The sequence below is a fragment of the Canis lupus genome, chromosome 3 (genome assembly GCF_003254725.2).
Source record: "Canis lupus dingo isolate Sandy chromosome 3, ASM325472v2, whole genome shotgun sequence".
In the NCBI taxonomy this organism is placed as follows: domain Eukaryota; kingdom Metazoa; phylum Chordata; class Mammalia; order Carnivora; family Canidae; genus Canis; species Canis lupus.
In genome coordinates, this window is record NC_064245.1 from 55,798,837 (window position 1) to 55,816,709 (window position 17,873).

General features: G+C 44.9%; 1 protein-coding gene across 3 annotated transcripts in view; it reads left to right on the forward strand.

Moving 5' to 3' along the window:
* The window catches only part of EFL1 (elongation factor like GTPase 1), a 120,120-nt gene that overhangs the window by 26,398 nt on the left and 75,849 nt on the right, over positions 1-17,873 (forward strand). For all 3 annotated transcript variants that reach the window (XM_025436920.3, XM_025436919.3, XM_049108514.1), the window contains 7 exons: positions 4,673-4,796; positions 7,003-7,079; positions 7,742-7,878; positions 8,804-8,926; positions 10,887-10,986; positions 15,561-15,712; positions 15,964-16,130. In XM_025436920.3, coding sequence (XP_025292705.1) covers positions 4,673-4,796; positions 7,003-7,079; positions 7,742-7,878; positions 8,804-8,926; positions 10,887-10,986; positions 15,561-15,712; positions 15,964-16,130 — 880 coding nt within the window. The remainder of the gene's footprint in view (positions 1-4,672; positions 4,797-7,002; positions 7,080-7,741; positions 7,879-8,803; positions 8,927-10,886; positions 10,987-15,560; positions 15,713-15,963; positions 16,131-17,873) is intronic.

The following is a 17,873-nucleotide window of genomic DNA, read 5'->3' on the forward strand; positions in this document are numbered from 1 at the left end:
TGTGCTATTGATGCTTTCTTAACGTGGTGCTTCCGTGGGCTCTTTGCTTAGGATACAGGGACTTTGTCTCTTCTGACTGCCCCTTCTGGATACGTACACGCCAAGCCATGGAGTAGTGATCTCAGTTTTTAGAATGGGCTGGGCATCTGATTATATTTCTTCCCCACAACCATTACTGACTTGTGGAATTAGAAAAATCCAAATACAATGAGAGAATTATTACTTTGATAAAAATGTCTTCAGTTTGGATGAACAGTTATGGGACCACAATGAAGTTTACTTTGGTCATGGGCTTAATCTTGCATATATTGCAGGGATAATAGAACCAGACACAATGCACCAGGGGAAACAGAGCCTATTCATAAAATGTCTGTCAGTTTGCAAATGGAAAAGAAGGAGGGATCATAAATTGAGCATAGTGCATGGCCTAGGGGGAGCCCAACCAATCTTGGCTGTTCTGTCCTCCATTTTACAGGAATGTGCTCTTCATTCCCTTTTGACTGAACAGTTTTTGCCTTGATAGTATAATAAATGACAATACCATGATTTTTCCTTTTTGGTTTGTCATCAGTTATAGAAATTTTTTTTTTTTTTTTAATTTATGATAGTCACAGAGAGAGAGGCAGAGACACAGGCAGAGGGAGAAGCAGGCTCCATGCACCGGGAGCCCGACGTGGGATTCGATCCCGGGTCTCCAGGATCGCGCCCTGGGCCAAAGGCAGGCGCTAAACCGCTGCACCACCCAGGGATCCCTGTCATCAGTTATAGATACCAGAGTCCATCTGGTGCCTGTGAAGGTCATACTAAAATTCAGAGTGGAAATATGATGAAAATAGAAACTTCCAACCCTCAGAGAGTGTGCACTTTTCCCACATAGCTGATGACTTGCCACAGTCACTATTTTGGACCTCAGCATCCTCAACCGAAAACTAAGAATGTTGGGCTCGGATGATTTTGGAGAATCTCTTTGAGCTAAAAAGTACTGGTTCATTCAGTCATATAACCAGACCAGGCCTGCTAGTTTCCTAATTTGTAAGCATTTTGCTCATAAGTCACAGTGTGGGGGGCTTGTCTTGGAATGATTTCCATAAATAATGTTTCAGGTGAATTTTAGTCTAAATCTCAGAAATTGGTGTAAGTTATTGTGAAAGGAAAAGGGATGGTGAGAGTCTTGAACAGGATGGCTTCTGGATCCCTTACAACTCTGGATACTTCCACCTGCTTTCAGCCAGTTACTGAGTTCCCTTGTGTTAGGTAAGGTGGCATTTAGAGATCTGTCATTGCCTGTGGTCAGCACATGGACATGGTCATTTAAAGGGAGCTGATGCTGGAAATGGAAGCACTAGAGGCACTCTCCTACTGGCCTTCTCCTCATAAGTCAGTGACTACGGAAAGGTGGCAACTTCCAGTATCCCTAAAGGTGGGACATGAGCACATTTCAGAATTTGGAGAGTGGTTTAAACTTACACGCCATGGGACAGGATGAAGTGTGGCTCAAGGCTGAACCTGGGTGTCCGGCCTCAGCCTGTCCTGTTGTAGATGTTAATTTAGGAGAATCTGCTGCACAGAAGCAGAGACACACTGGCTTGGATAGGTCAGAATCTGGCTCCAGTTTTCGATAAGTACAACTGAGTTCCCAACCCTATAGAGTAGTGGCAGGAATTCTCCCAAAAGCAACTTCTTTTATCTTTGAACACCAGCATTTTCGGATTCTGCAGTTAACATCAGCCTACTAGGCAGCTTGGACGCAGAAGGATATGTGGCCCCAGAACCTGCCACTTGGCCACCTTGTTGCTCAGGAAGATAGACCAGGATGGGTAGGTCGGTAGGTCTGCAGATCTTCCCAAGAATCTCATTTGAGGGTACTCTGTGGAGGAAATAGATTAAAATAGAATCCAAGAATGGAGAAATTGTCATTGTTTTAAAATTATAACTAATGACAAAATTATGAAGCAGTAGTGGAGGAAGTGCTGATAAGCAAATTTAATGGCAACTATGGGATGAAAAAGAATGAGAAGGATAAGAACCAAGATTTTGGAGATTTCTGTGCCTGCGTGTATAAATGAATAATGGAAAGGATTTGAGGACCATGGCCTGAGCAAATGGGCAGTTTTCTTACAGTATAAATTGTGACTCTGATAGAGGTTTGAGATTGTGGATACCTTTGAGTTTACCACTTTTCAAATTAAAAACAGGACATGTATCTGACACAATGTTGTACAAGATCTGGAATATGGAAAAGTCTAGGTACCACAAAGTAACATTTAAAAACAATCCTAGAACATGAGCAGAAATCTTATTAGAAATCCACCTGACAAGAACAGTTATGACACTAAGTGCAGTGGAATACTCCATTGAAGAGATAGCTTTTTAAAAGAAGGAAAACCGCAAAACAAAAACAAAACCAAAAAACCCCAAAGATTTGCTACCTAAAATAGATGAACAGGGAACATAATAGATAAGAGGTAAGTATGAGAGTTTTGGCTCAATATGTCAGTCAAACATGAGCAAAAAGAAAGTCAATTTGGCAGTATTGAAGAACAATGCAGAATTTATAGCAAATATATTGAGGTATAACGATCCTTTTTAATGGATAATGGGCAGAGATTAACTTTGTATCAGTGATCATAACAAAGTGCATGAGACAAAAATAGAAGTATAAGTAGAAATCTATGTGGTTTGGGGAAGATTTTATATCACAGACTGTTAACAGGTCAACTAGAAACATAATCATGTGAACAGATAATAAGTAAAGTCAGAATTTGAGTGTCAGTGAAGGATATATAAAAATTGGGCCTATATCAAGAAAAAAAGCAATTTCAAAAAATATGAAATATGAAAATATTGGAAGTTGGTTGTGCTAATCACTTGGTCATCGCCTTCAATTTTAGCCACATAAGAATAGACCCAACTTGCCAGTATGTCGATCAAAGTGTCCGCTTTACTCATTGAGGCCTAAAAACCATCAGGGCAAAGGTCAGGGCTCTCGGCAAAGGTTGGGTTGAAGGACATGCCTGGGACCCTAAGGCCATAGGGCTTGCCTCTCGTTGTCCTGCTCCCATAGGTCCCAGAATGGATCTGCAAATCTGCATGCAGGATTGTACTGAACCTGGCAAAATCCGGTGGTTAGAATTAGAAAACTGCAGGGTGATATGGTCTGCTGACTTGATCTGGATGGAAGGCAGGTTCTGTGCCATGCTCTTGGTGTGCTTCACCACAGGAAGGCGAGGAGGCCCTGCTCTCTCTACTGGTGATGTGCCACTGGATTGGGAGAGAGACCAGTTAATGTTCTTTCAGCCTTCCATGGCAGAGGAGCTGTCGGGCTGTGGACTGAGTTGGGAGTTTGTGGAGAGAACAATTTTAAGTTAATCATATATAATATATATACAAAACCTAGATATAATTTATATGTGTAATAAATATAAACAAAATAATAATAGAAACTAAAATTTTGGGAAATTGAAAAAAAAAAAAAAAACAACAAACCCTTTACCTGAACAAATAACTGTGGAATCAGATGAGAAATTAAGCTGATAATAGTGAGTCACTTTGAGGTGGCCCCTTGATGCCAGCTCTGGAATGTAAGCAGCCTGTAACCTCATAATCAGGATTTTGATTCCTGGTTGGGTCTTTTCTCTCCCTGCATCCTCAGTGAAAGGGACATTGGGTATTTATCTCCAGCACTTTGTGGTGCCTGCCCTTGCTGCTAAGCTGAAGCCTGATGCTTTTCACATCTCTGGTTCCGACTGCAACCATGAACTAGCTTCCTATGCTCCCATCAGGGTTCCATTATCGTGAGAGAATTTCGGCTCATCGGACTAAGCTGTAGTTAACCCCTGGATTCTGGCAATACCACACTTGCTGACACTCTGTAAAAACTTGTCAAGAGTCTGTTACCTGTGGACTGTGTGCCATGGACAGGATAGCAGGCATCTTCCCAGATGCTGGTGCTTTGAGAACTGGACTCACACCTTCTGTGAAGTGTGCTATTCCATGCAGAAAAGATTTTTTTTTTCTTTGATCCAGACGGCACAGAGCTACAGATAGCACCTCGCATTGTTAAGTGACTACATTCCGTGGCTGGGGTTTGCAGTTGAGCAGACCTGGGTGCTAACTGGTTTTTCTGAAGGTGGGGGAGAGAGCTTAGTAAGCATGCATATGTTTCCTATTGAATCCAGGATGCTAAATGGCCTTTTTCTGGCAGGCTCTGGCTCTGTAGTGTTTTCCATTGTGAGCACCAGACACCTTTAGTAGCAAAGGGCAGAAACAAAGTTTATTGCTGGCATAGTTGCAGAGGGCAGCTGGAGTCTGCATCTCCTTAACGCTTGTGCCTCTTGCCTTGCTTTACACATGCAGAATTACAAAAGGGAGCAATAGAATGAACTCTAATCCATATGAATGTAGAGCGGCTGGGCAAGATCATGGGCTCTGAAGCCAGACTGCTTGGATTTGAGTCCCAACCTCATGTGTTACCTATATAATATCTCATGTGCTTCAGCTTTTTCTGTACAATGGGGGAGGTCATTAGTACCAGCTCATCAGAAGTGGAAATGAGGGCATGTAGTAGTACATCTAGAGCACTTTGAACAGAACCTGACAGAAATAGTGGATTGTTAGCTACTCTCATAATAAGTGTTGTTACTCATAATACAAACACTTGCTTTTCTTTCAGGGTTGAGCACTTTGCCACAATCTACAGTCAAAAAATTGGCATCAAAAAGGAAGTTCTTCTGAAAACCTTGTGGGGAGATTATTATATCAATATGAAGGCTAAGAAGATCATGAAGGTTGATCAGGTGATGTGGCATTTGTCCCTCTTGTGTGTCAGCCACATTCTTGCCCTGATATTCACACTTGTACTGTAACATCTCTGGTAGATGTAATTTGGTTTTGGTTAAAGTGGGTCAGTTCATGGGATGCCTGGGTGGTTCAGTGGTTGAGCGTCTGGGTTCAGCTTAGGGCATGATCCCAGTTCCGGGGATCGAGTCCCACATCAGGCTCCCTGCAAGGAGCCTGCTTCTCCCTCTGCCTATGTCTCTGCCTCTCTTTCTGTGTCTCTCATGAATAAATAAATGAAATCTTTAAAATAAAAAAAAAAAAAGTGGGTCAGTTCATGAGGGGTTCACATTAACATGTCTCACTTCCAAGAATTGCTTAAATGGAATTCTTTAAATTCAGGGAACAAAGAACTGCTTTTTGTTTATTTCTTTTCTTTCTTATTTTAAGAGGAGCAAAATTCTCAGACCCCATGCACTTGAAGAGACATATTTTGCATCAACCTTTTTTTTTTTTTAAAGATTTTATTTATTTATTCATGAGAAACAGAGAGAGGGGGGGTGCAGGCAGAGGGAGAAGCAGGCTCCATGCAGGGAGCCTGTGCATCAAGTTTTTGTGTGTCTGTCCCTTTCATTGTAAAGAGACGACTCTTTCTGAACATGCTGTATTCCTAGGCTTAGCTCCAGGCCTTCTCTCGCTGAACATTGGTCACCATGCCTACTGATGGGGAGAGGCAGGTGCTTCCGGGACCCTTCCCTCTATAGGGAGAACTGATGGGTGCAGGGCTGCTGAGTCACAGAACCTTAAAGGATACTTTCCTTGATGCTGCTTTGTTGTTTGTTGTTTTTAATGTAAAATTCAGGATTTTATAAATTTATTCTCATGGAAGAGCATATATATATTTCCTTTTAGAAAATATTTGTAAATACAAAGCTATAAGAAAAGAATAGAAGCCAACGCTGCTGGTGCTGTGGTTTTAATTTTTTTCATTCTTTTAGAATAGAGATGTCCATCCCTCAGCTGAGCTTATATTGTTTATATAACATGGCTGGATTTTTGCTTGACATCATATCGTGAACATCTTCCTGTGCCATTAAAAGCCTTTTATAGGGCAGCCCGGGTGGCTCAGCGGTTTAGCGTTGCCTTCAGTCCAGGGTGTGATCCTGGGGTCCTGGGATCAAGTTCCGCATTGGGCTCCCTGCATGGAGCCTGCTTCTCCCTCTGCCTGTGTCTCTGCCTCTCGCTCTCTCTCTCTCTCATGAATAAATAAAAAAATAAAAAATAAAAAAAATAGATATATTTTATATATATATATATATACTGTTTTTTTTTTTTAAAGATTTTATTTATTCATGGGAGACAATGAGAGAGAGAGAGAGAGAGAGCGAGAGGCAGAGACACAGGCAGAGGGAGAAGCAGGCTCCATGCAGGGAGCCTGATGTGGGACTCAATCCTGGGTCTCCAGGATCCCGCCCTGGGCTAAAGGCGGCGCTAAACCACTGAACCACCAGGGCTGCCCAAAAATACTGTTTTATAAACAGTATATTTTAAAAAGGAGCTGGTGTAGTGAGGTGGCAAAGAGCACCCAAGAGTCCAAGTCTGTATTTGAATCTTGGCTCTGCTGCTACCAGCTCTGTGGACTGTCCTCATTCTTACATCTGTAAGCTGGAGACGGTCATCCTTATCTCGTTACTCACCTGTCCTTCAGGAAAGGGGTGGCCATGTATATTCCGTCTCATGTGTGTGACGGTATCCTTCTTGAGGTGCCATTATTTTGCATATAGTTTGGTAAGAGAAATGATAGGGTTTTGTTTTTTGTTTTTTGTTTTAGTATCCTTTTCTTCAAAGTTGAACATTTTTCATATTTAAGAGCATTGTTTAGAAGTCTGTGGAAGGGACCTGCACACACAGTGTGACATTTTCGTGCTTGGCCTGGATGTCATGCATGCCTTTGATGGCAGTGCTGGGGCAGTTGCAGTGACATGCCCCACAGTGGTTCTCATCATCTGTCAAGTCCCTGCTCCCAGAGAAAAAGAACAGTGGTTTGTTATATACACTGCACATTATTGGCTGTTTAGTGCATTCTTACAACTGTTTCCTGCTACTTTATTGCTAAGTGAATGTTTTCTGGTAGAAATGAGACCTGTTGTTAATAAAACATGTCAAGGATAAATAAGCTACCTGTTAAAAATTCAGAAACTTAAGTGCATGTGTTCTTTTTTACAGGCAAAAGGAAAGAAACCTTTATTTGTGCAGCTGATCCTGGAGAATATATGGAGTTTGTATGATGCCGTCTTGAAAAAGTAAGACTGCCATAAAATCGTCTATCTTTGGGCAGTATGATCCACCCTCACCTTCAGGGTCGATGAGCCACATGCTTCAGAAACCTTAGTTGGTCAAGGAAGTGAGCAGAGCCTTTGAAGACCAGCCAGTCACAGGGAGCAGGAGGGACAGAACGGTAGTCAGGGTTCCCCAGGATGCTGAGATGAGGGGACACAGGGATGGAGGGAAACACTGGGTCTTTGTCTTTATAAACTCAGCCTAAAATAATGTAGTAATTGTAGCAGAAAGGGTGTTTGATATCTAGGATCATTAATTGGGAACTTGGGAACACTTTGCCTGAAACCAGTGGAAAAGAAATTTTGCTTTAGTAAATTCAGAGTTTTTCCAGAGTTGGAATCATGACCTTGAGCATTCGCACATAAGGCTGCTTTCCTGGTCACCACAGCTCACCTATGGGCCCTGGAATGGTGCCCCCCTGGGAGCCTTGCAGGAGGGGGATCTTGGAAAGGAAGGGTGTCAGGACCGAACTGCCCCCCACCATGGCAGGTGCCCCTCCATGGGCATGTTCAGGTCCTTGTAGCAGACGTACATTAGAAGTAAGTGTGTCAGAGAACGTGGAGTTCCATTTCCTGTCTGTTCCCTCCTGTCTCTGACTTTCCCTCCACTTGTATGCTTACTACAGGGACAGAGAAAAAATTGATAAAATAGTGACTTCTTTAGGATTGAAAATTGGAGCCCGAGAGGCACGACATTCAGATCCTAAAGTTCAGATCAATGCCATCTGCAGCCAGTGGCTGCCCATCTCCCATGCTGTGCTCGGTATCCTTTGCCTGGATGGTTTGTAATGAAATCATGGTTCTGACAAAACTGGAGAAAACATCACGTTACTGGCAATCAGGAAATCCTTTGGAGATAACACATTTCAACTCAAAATAAGTCTTCTGTACTTAGTACTCTGCTATGAAGCTGTATTTACTGCTTTTACAAATGAATGTTCTGGTACTGATTCATGGTCTTACTAAACCAACTCACATACAGGTTCTTTCAAGAAGATGCATTTTTTGAATTTTTATTTGGTAGTTTGTAAAAATAAAATATTTTACTAAGATTTACATATAAGTAGATAATTTAGGTGTTTATGTTATGTTAGATCAGTGTTTAATTTTAGTGCCATATTATCTTAGCCTTTTGATATTTCTCATCATATTAGTGACTACCAGAAGACTTGATTTGAGGTGGTGCACCTTAACTGAGGTGATTTTATAGGTGAATTCAGATTGTCTTCTTGTTCACTGGTGTGCGTGTCCCAAGCAGTCCCCACATGGAGGGCTTTGGGTGCAGGGTCCTGGGCGTGGGCTGGAAGTGACACCTCACCCCTGCAGTGACACTGGCTCTGGTCAGGGACATTCCAGTATCCTGGCTGGTGGCTAATGGTTGTTTGATAGAAGCGTAGATAGACTGAAACCATGTGAAGCCGAGCTACTAAGCTATGCTGCCCTCTCTTGCTCCCTGGGCCATCCATGTCCTAGAATATCTGTGCCAAGGGTCCTTCCCAGGCTGTAGCGAGTCTGTGAACTCCTTGGAAGTGTGTCTGTACCATGAGATGTGGTGCACAGCGTTTCCCAGCTCAGGCATTTCCTGTATGGACCGACACTGTCACCTCGGTACATAGTGTGCGCTGGGAATCTCTATCTGGGTGAAGGGCATGTGTTTGAGGTTGTGAGCCCTTGACAGCAGACGTCAGCTATGGTATGCCAGAAGCTTCCCAGCCCCCTGGATATGACAGCCGAGAGGGTGGAGAGACTGATGTGCACAGGATCACAGACGTTCGACTCTCTACCGCCGGAAACCCAGGCCCTGAAAGCAGGTGAGGTAGAGGTGGCCTCAGCATGTGCCGTAGTTCGGACCATCCTCAGTCAAGGCTGCTCTAGATCAGTTTGTCAAATGCCAGTTTGCTAAATGACCAGTTCCACAAAAGGCCATTTTGCCAGAGCTTCAGCGTTGCTGTTTTGTTCACTCCTGGGGTGGGACATCAGAGGTTCTGAGCCTCATCCCTTCTGCCTGGATCTCATCTCAGAAGCCACTGGGACCCTGTGACCAGCCCCTCACAGCCAATAAGGTGTCGCTGAGCTGCTGTGTCACCAGCATGGCTGGGTCCCTAGTGACTGTGCCAAGGGTTCCAGGGCTGGGCTTCTCACTGCTCCCCACAGGAGGAGAACTGCCTGTTCCAGGCTCTGAAAGGCTCCATAAGGTCCCCTGCATGTACTCCCCATTGCCACTTCTTTTCCTCCCGTTCTGTTGAATTTGCAGCCTCCATCCCCAAAACCACTTGGTTGCTGTTCTTGGGGCCCCTATTGACTCTCCTTTGAACAATTATCCAACTAGACCTGCCCCAGCGCTTAACCCAGCAGGTCACTCCTTCCTCCTTGAGGCATTTTGTTATCTAGGTGTCCAGGCGTCCCACCAGCCTCTGCTTTCCTCCCTGGCTGGTTATTCTTACTCTCTGTTCCTGGCTCCTCTCCCTCCTTTTCCTTTCTCTTTCAGGCGGGAGGCTCCAAGCAGGGCCTGTGTTCCCTCTCCTGGCGATCCCACCTGTCTCGGGGCTTTCTACAGCAGCATCTGCTCATGGTTCTCACTCGTGTGTCTCGGGGTCTGTGTGCCCCCTCGGCTCTGGACTCAGGTGCCCACAGCACCTCTCTCTGCTTGGCTGTCTGAGAAGCACCTGAACCCTAACATACCCCAAGTGGGCTTCTTCCCTACTCCCTCAGCCTGCCTCTCCTGGTTATTTCCAGCTCTGTCATAGGAGACTCGGTCCTTTCATTTGCTCACTCCATAAAGCTCAGAGTGATCCGTGGCTCTTAAGTTTACTCACAGCCCTGCGTCCAGTCCATCTGCACATCTTGCATATTCCTGCCTCGAAATCTATGCAGAATTCACCTATTTCCCAGCATTTCTGCTTCTGTCTCCTTGGGCCACGCCACCGTGATCTCTCATTAGGGTGTTAATATAGCTTTTCACCCAGAGTCCCCTCTTCCACTCTGGTTTCCTCTGGTTCTCTCCCCAGTGCAGCCTGAGTGATCCTAGACAGTGTGGTCTTGACAGCCTTGCACCGGTGTCCCCAGCAAGACACCTGCTGTATGCTTCTTCTGATTTCCTGTAGCTTTGCTCCTATTTCAGTATTACTGTTGAATTCTTTAATCTTTGTGCACATTATTTTGATGGGGGGGGGTTAACTTTTTTTTTTTTTTTTTTAAGAAATTTACCAATCAGTGGTTTTATACCTCCAGTAAGGTTGAGAAAAATGTCAGTGTATTGATCTGAAATTGCATTAGAATGTTTAGATTTAGGGAAAATTGACATGTTTATAATATTGAATCTTTATTTCTAAGTGTTTTGTTACTGCATGGTGAGATAATTTTGTCCATTTTCTAACTTGTGTAACTTTTACGTATTTTATTAATAAGCTGCTTTGTGGGCTGTTGACATGTGGTAGGATTTCTCAGTTTTACCCCCTCTCAGGATGTAGGGAGGGATTTATGAGGGCTTGTAGTGGGGGCAAGGGGCTAGCACTCTTTGCATGCTTCAGCTCCCAGCCCTCTTTCTGCTCTGTTTATTTCACCTTTCTTTCTCCATTTCTACCAGCTCTGCTTGCTTTTGCTCTACTATGTTCTAGCAATTTTATACTTTTCTAAATAGAAATTTTATTGTAGTTATAAAAGATTATAGGCTGGGAGATGATGCCATATTCTAAGCATCCTGTGTTTTAGAAGTCTGCCTTTCTGGTAATGGGCAAAGCTAGTGACATTTTTCCTTCCTATTTGTTTTAGCTTTCCTGAAATGTGGAAGCGAGGACACTGCTCCAGTTATTATCTTTGTTTCCAAAATGTTTGCAGTTGATGCCAAGGCTCTGCCCCAGAATAAACCCAGGTAAGGAGAAGGGGAAGGTTGGGCTGGGCCCTGGATATGGTGGTGTGTGTTTGGGGGAGCACAGAGGTGGCATAGGTGGGAGTGTGCAGACAGCCCTTTTCCTCCTCAGGCCGGGATGGGTCCTGAGCATCCCCTGTGGGAGCACACACTGTGCACAGTGCAGTATCTTTCTGTGATCTCTCTGTAGGAGACAGTGTTGAGTCAGTGCCAAGACGATTGATTTGAATTCATGTAAATTCAAGAATCATAATCCAGTAGCCACAGTTCATTTTTATTGAGCATCTGGCAAGTTTTCCAAGCCCATTTTGATGACCTCGTGGAGATTTATGAATGCCTGAGCATGAGTGCTGATCTGTGTGTTTGTGGCAGGAGGCAGGCACCCCCAGAGATGGATTATTTCTCACATTGCCCATGGCTTGGAGAATCTCTTCTACATCATCTCGGTTTCCATGTGTGTTACCCTCCTTCCCGACTCCACCACTTCTCCATCTAGTTCAGATCCTCATCAGTTCCTATGAAAATGACAGCAGCAGCAGCCTCCTGTCTGGTTCCCCGTACTGTCTCAGCCTCTGCCAATCCATGGACCACCTTCCTTCAGTGTGATTGTGGGGTCTGGAAGCTCCTCTTTCTGTAGTACCCACATCTACTCTGGATGTTCTCTGTAGGGATCTTCTCAGTAACCCGAGAGAAATAATGTAAATATTACTTCTTAAGAATGTCTACCAACTCGGGAGCATCTTAAATCTTACTCTTCTGTCTTGTGAATAATAATGGCAGTAACAGTAATCACTGGCTGTTGTCTACAGAGCTCTTACAGTATTCGTATCTCACCACCCATGGTGAGAGAGAGATCTAACAACACTTCTCTCCAGTGGAAGGATTTAGGGTTTCAGGTTCACCTGTGACGAAAATAAGGATCCTGGAGAAGAGTGAGTTAGGTGCTCCAGGTCACAATGCTGGAAGGAGGCCACTGGGGCTGTAGTTTGCTGCCTGGAATCTGGCCTTGCTCATCCAGGGTGGCTTTTCCTTCTTTTTTTCTTTTATTTTTCTTTTTTCCAGCTTCTGCATTTGGTTTTACTCTTCATGTAACTTTGAAAATGCCACTCTGCTGCTCCTTAGCTTCTCACTGGGTATTCTGGAAAGTTCCACCCAGTGTGGCTTTTCAGCTCCTGCTCCTAAATTTAGGAGCTATCAAATGTCTAGCAGCCATCCAACCTCCCAGCCCTTCTAGATTTTGGTCCTTTGTTTTTGCTCTTCTCAACTGTAGTTGATTACGAATTCTTGCTAGTATGTACTTGGTCTAAATGCCTGGTAAGTAACATTCTATTGCGAGTTTTTAGGCGGTTCCTCTTCCCCTGAATCTCTGAGTCTGTGTGTTGCTTTTGTTTCCTTCTCAAGAACCAGTTCCTTCCAGTTATGAGATGCTGTTTTCAAACAGAAGCCACTTCTTGGGTCTGTTGCTTCCCCCATCTCATCTCTGGTAGCAGCTGCAGCAACATGTCCCCTGACACTCTAGCATTGCCCAGCCAGAGCATGAGCGTTTTGTGTGGAGCCCGGAGGATGGATGGCTATGCGTCCTTGCAGCATTTCCTTCACTCCCCACTCTTCTCCCCAGCCTTCCAGGCAGCGTGCTTGCCTCTGACCCCTTCATCTCTGCTGTTGGGTCAGTAATCAGTAATGCCCCTCCATTCGGGAAGTACCATCAATGGTTCGTTCAGCTACAGCCTGAGGAACTTGTCACCCACAGCTTTTCTTTGGCTGATCAAGCTCTGTTTCCTTGTAAATAAATTCCTCTTTATTCTCCACAAATGCTGGAAATGCAGTGGGGACTCTGTGTGAGTCCCTGTCCAGCTGTCTGCTCTGTTTCCCTGCACCACTGCCCTAGCCCCCAGCAGCGCTGGGCACAGAGTGAATGTTCACGGGATGGCTGGGCAAATGCTCAGACGGGCAGGGAGCCTCTGTGCATTGGATGCTGACTTGATGACTATGACTATAAATGCTAATTTATTACAGACTGTGTCATGAATTTAGGGAGAATGAAGATGTAATTTATGTGAATAAATATGTTTCTTTCTTAACCAAAGTTAAAGTGATTTACTTAATGTGATGATGATATTATCATCTTTAATTCCTTCTGAATGGGAGACATCCTGAGGATAATGAGCACAGGGTTTGGAGTCAGATCTGGATTTGAATTGTGGCTTCTCCATTTATTTTCCGGGTGACTCTGGTTCAGGTTAAATTTCCTAAGCCTCTGCTTTATCATCTGTAACGTAGGAATGATAATATCTATTTCATTTAATTGTTGTAACAATTATGTACTGTAATTATGCAAAGTGATTAAGAGGTTGTCAAGATCCTAGTGATAAGCTCGTTGAAGGAGACTTTTTCTTCATGGGCAAATAGGTGTCTTGTATTTTTTCCTCCCTGTTCTAATGAAGATATTACATCCTACATTTATATTTTAACTTGCACTTTTCAGATATTCTTGTAAGAGGTTTTATTTTTTTTTATTTTTATTTTTTTAAGATTTTATTTATTCATGAGAGAGACAGAGAGGCAGAGACACAGGCAGAGGGAGAAGCAAGCTCCATGCAGGGAGCCCGATGTGGGACTCGATCCCAGGAGTCTGGAATCATGACCTGAGCCAAAGGCAGATGCTCAACCATTGAGCCACCCAGGCGTCCCTTGTAAGAGGTTTTAGCAAGAGTCTACAAACATGGGGCTGATGGATGGGACAGTTGGAGTGTTGCCCCTTGTGGAGCAGGGCAAGGGGAAGAGTGTAGGCCATCACAAGGAGAGGGAGAGGTGGGTCAGTTGGATGTTGCTCCAGAGGACAGAACTGCAGCTGTGGTGGGAAATGATGAGGAAGCAGACCTATTCCATACTTTAAAGGGCTTCTAATACTTAGAATTTCCAGGAGGGAAGCTGATCTCCTGCAGGGGAAGCCAGCCTCCAGTACCAGCAGTTTTGGTTGGCTCAAGACACACCTGACTAGTCTGTTCTCAGAGATTACTTGCTCAGGTTTTGTGTCCTATGATGCAGCCATGCAGTCATGTGGGGACTGACCAAAAGAGACAGCTCCTAGAACCAAACTCATCTTTTTGAGGGGCAGTTGCCAAGGGAGGTAGAACTAGTGTCCAGTCCTGTTGGGAGGCCTTGTCTAACAGACAGGAATGTGAAGGGTACAGCAGTGGACAGTCAGTGCTGTAAGCAATCATCTTCCAGGCTAACCCACCTGAAGTAGGAGGGAGAAGGGTTTTAGGGCCCTCAGCTTAGGAGCTCCATGAATATGTGGCCATTTCAAATGCACAGGAACAGTGTATATGCAGAAGGACTATCTGAATGGTTCCGGTACTTAGGGGAGGGGGGCGGGGAGCAGGATGGCAGGGTGGGGATGAGATTACCTGTTGGGTGTCAGGTCAGAGATCAGAGAGAAAATCACAGTGCCAAAGGTGAGGGACAGCGGGAGGGAGGCACAGAGTGACAGGACCAGGTGGCAGAGCTGAGCTTCTACAGCTAGAGCATAAAATTAGGAACAGAAATTTCTTGGTCTTGAGTTTCTTGGTGCTTGGTCCCAGAGTACAGGGCTGAGATGCTCTAGTGCTGCCAGCACTAGGGTAGCAGTTGCTCTTGCTTTGTGCGGGAGTTGAGGACGCACGTAGGTTTAGGAAGGCACATGGGAAAGAGCCAGATCCTGGGACTTAGTGCACCTGCCTGGTTTCCACCTTCCAAACTTAAACTCCTAAACAGAATGTCCATTTTTATTCAGTTTAGCGCTTTCCTTTTGAAAAGACTTTTGTTATTAATTAAGGATGTATGTGCATTTTTTGTGGCCTGATAGACTCGACGGTAACTCTTTAGGAAGAATACCTGGACCCCCTCCCTCACCCCAACCAAGACTAACGCCTAGTGAACCCACAGACACACCCATGCCCTGCCTTTTCTACCGTGCACTGAGGTCTGACACTGCGGCTGATAATCACAGTGTGACCTTTCAGGCCTGCTGAACCAGCGTTCAGCCTGACCTTGAACCCTGCCTCTTGGACCCCAGTTCTCCCTGAAGATATGTTTTTGTGCTTGTGGAGAAAACTTCCATTTCCTACTGAGGTCTTACCCTTGCTTCTCTAAAGGGGTGCTATGAGCCCTGGTACCTGCCTCATCCAGAAGAAATGTGGGCATTGCAGAAAGGCCTTGTGCTGCTGTGGGTGCTCTGGATGGGGACGTGGATGTGGGCATTACAGAGAGACCCATGCTGTTGTGGGTGGTTGTGTATGGGGAGGTGGATGTGGGTGTTACAGAGAGGCCCTGTGCTGCTGTGGCTGACTCGGGGGACATGGGCTCCCCCATGTCAGTTTGTAAGCTCTGTATAGCTAGGGATACACTCTCTCTCTTCTAGAGAGAGCCCACGAGGCTTTCTCTTCTGTCGCCACAGCTGGGGGAAACCTTTTGCTTGGAGGGGACCTGTGACCATCATCGTCACCCAGCCACACTGATGGTTGCCGTTTCCCTGCTCCGGCTACTAAGAGGTTCATGGTGCTGCTGGATGTTAACATATCTGTGATCTCCTGTAGACCTCTCACTCAGGAAGAAATTGCTCAGAGGCGTGAGCGTGCAAAGCAGAGGCACGCGGAGAAGCTGGCAGCAGCGCAGGGCCAGGCACCCATGGAGCGCCCCCAGGGTGGGAGTGCCCTTGAAACAAGTCCACAGGCAGAAGAGCCAAAAGGTATAGTTTTCCTAAATAGGTTTGAAGTAAGTTTTTGTTTTTGTTTTTTAACTTAGAACACTCATCCTATAGCTCTTGGGCTCGGCTTTAATCATAACTTTCATCAGTATTCCGCCATTCTGGGTGTTTCTTTCCTGAAACTGGGCCAGGTGTGCCTTATTCAGTGCTCCCTCTGTGTTTGTAGTGTTTCTAGGTGGGTCCTGGATTGGAAAGAGTGTTCTTAGCACTCACTATCCTTTTGTTTCCGGCAGGCGATGAGCATCAGCTGGAGACTGTGACCCTTAAATCTCTGCCCCAGGAAGGAAACAACCAAGAGTCTTTTATTGCATTTGCTCGCGTGTTCAGTGGTGTGGCTCGAAGAGGAAAGAAAATTTTTGTCTTGGGGCCTAAATACAGTCCCGTTGAGTTTTTGCAGCGGGTAAGAATTGGAAGGAAAACATTAGTATATTGTTTCAAGGTTCTTAATATCTTTTCAAACTGGTTGCATTTACCTTATTGGTAGATTGGTTTTGTCTCTAGAAAGGCACATTCATATGAATCCATATATCTCCTCTTATGTTGCTTTGGTGACATTTGTTAATCTATCTCACTTAGTAGCATTTGGAAAACTAAACCAGTATATGAACTCTGTTTTCAGGCCTTATTTAATTAATCATAAGTCTTTTCAAGGCTCAGGAAAAGATACGATAAGAGCAGCTGTCATGTTGGAGTCAAGGCAATGGCAGATCTTCACTAAATATGGAGATCCAAAAACTGGGTGACACAGGCAGAGAGCAGGTGGCCAGCAGCCATTGCCTGGCAAGTAGGTCCCAGAAATTGATCAGGAGGCTCAGGCAGGTGAACAGCCAGCCTCTAAGTGCTCCTGAGCCAAAGTGCAAGAAAGAAACCATAGGCTCGAGCTACCTACAACAGTTTTGGACATAAGCAAAGTGTATATGCAGTAGTTATGTTTTGAAGGTCGTAGGATAATGAAGATGCCAGAAGTCCTGGGAGTGAGTCAGGATCAGCAAGAAGCAGTGAGTAAGGACATGTAAGATGTGCTGTGTCGTGAGCAGGAGAGCGCAGGCTCCTCTCCTTGTGGGTAAACCAGGGAAGCTACTGGTCGTGGCTAAACATGACAGGGAGCCGGGTGGCAGTTGGGAGGGTCTGCCATTAACCTGCCTTGCCTCGCCTCAGATGTTTATTCCATCACTGTTAGCAGTTTAATCCTTAGAGATTCCTGTGCTAGGCTGTGGGTAAACAGCCCTTGGTGGGCTGAGGTGTGTTCTGCTTTGGCAGGAGGGAGCACAGCAGTGGGTGTGTGTAGGGCTATATTTTTGGGGGCTGAGAGTGCTGTGATGGCCTGTATAAAAACCCAGTTATGGTCATCTTAACATTCTGGTTTAGACATAGTTGGTAGTTTGTAATTTATCAGTAAGGGTCAAGCAGTGGCTAATTTTTTTCCTTTTAGTTCTCTAAACTGTCAAGATGAGTAAAAATTGTTACTTACCATAGCACTGATTTATTGGGCATTATAAATTCCATGAGCATTCCGATTTATCTTATGTAGTGTATCTTTGCTCTCGTGAGGCTAGAGGTTGAAATCCACTTCTCATGTGTCAAGTTGACTCAAGGAGCAACAGTGAAATGAATTGACAGTGCAAATGACTCCATGCTCCAGTAGTTGGGGCCCCAGAAGAATCTAAATCCAACCTGGTTTAAAAACAATGTGAGATACATTATTACACGTACCCCAGATGTCAGCCTTACCTGGACTTGCGTGTTTATCCATTATGTTGTTTTTCTATTGATGCACATTATGGACTACCACAAATTTAGCAAACTAAAACAGTACACTTTCTGTCATCTCACAGTCTCTGTGGATTGAGAGTCCAAGCATGGCTTAGCCAGTCCTGCTTGGTGGTGTCTCACAAAGCTGCAACCAGGGTGTTGACCAGCTTGTGTTCTTCTGGAGGCTCACTGGGGAAAGGATCTGTCTCCAGGTTTACTTCGATTGTTGGCAGGATTCATATCCTGGTACCAGTAGGGCTGAGGGCTCCACGTTCTCTCTGGCTGTTGGCCACCCTCAGCTCCTAGAAGCTGTCTGCAGTTTCCTGTCATGTGGACTTTCCCAGCTTGGCTGCACTTACTCCTTCAAGCCAGCAAGAAGAGTCCAGGCTGA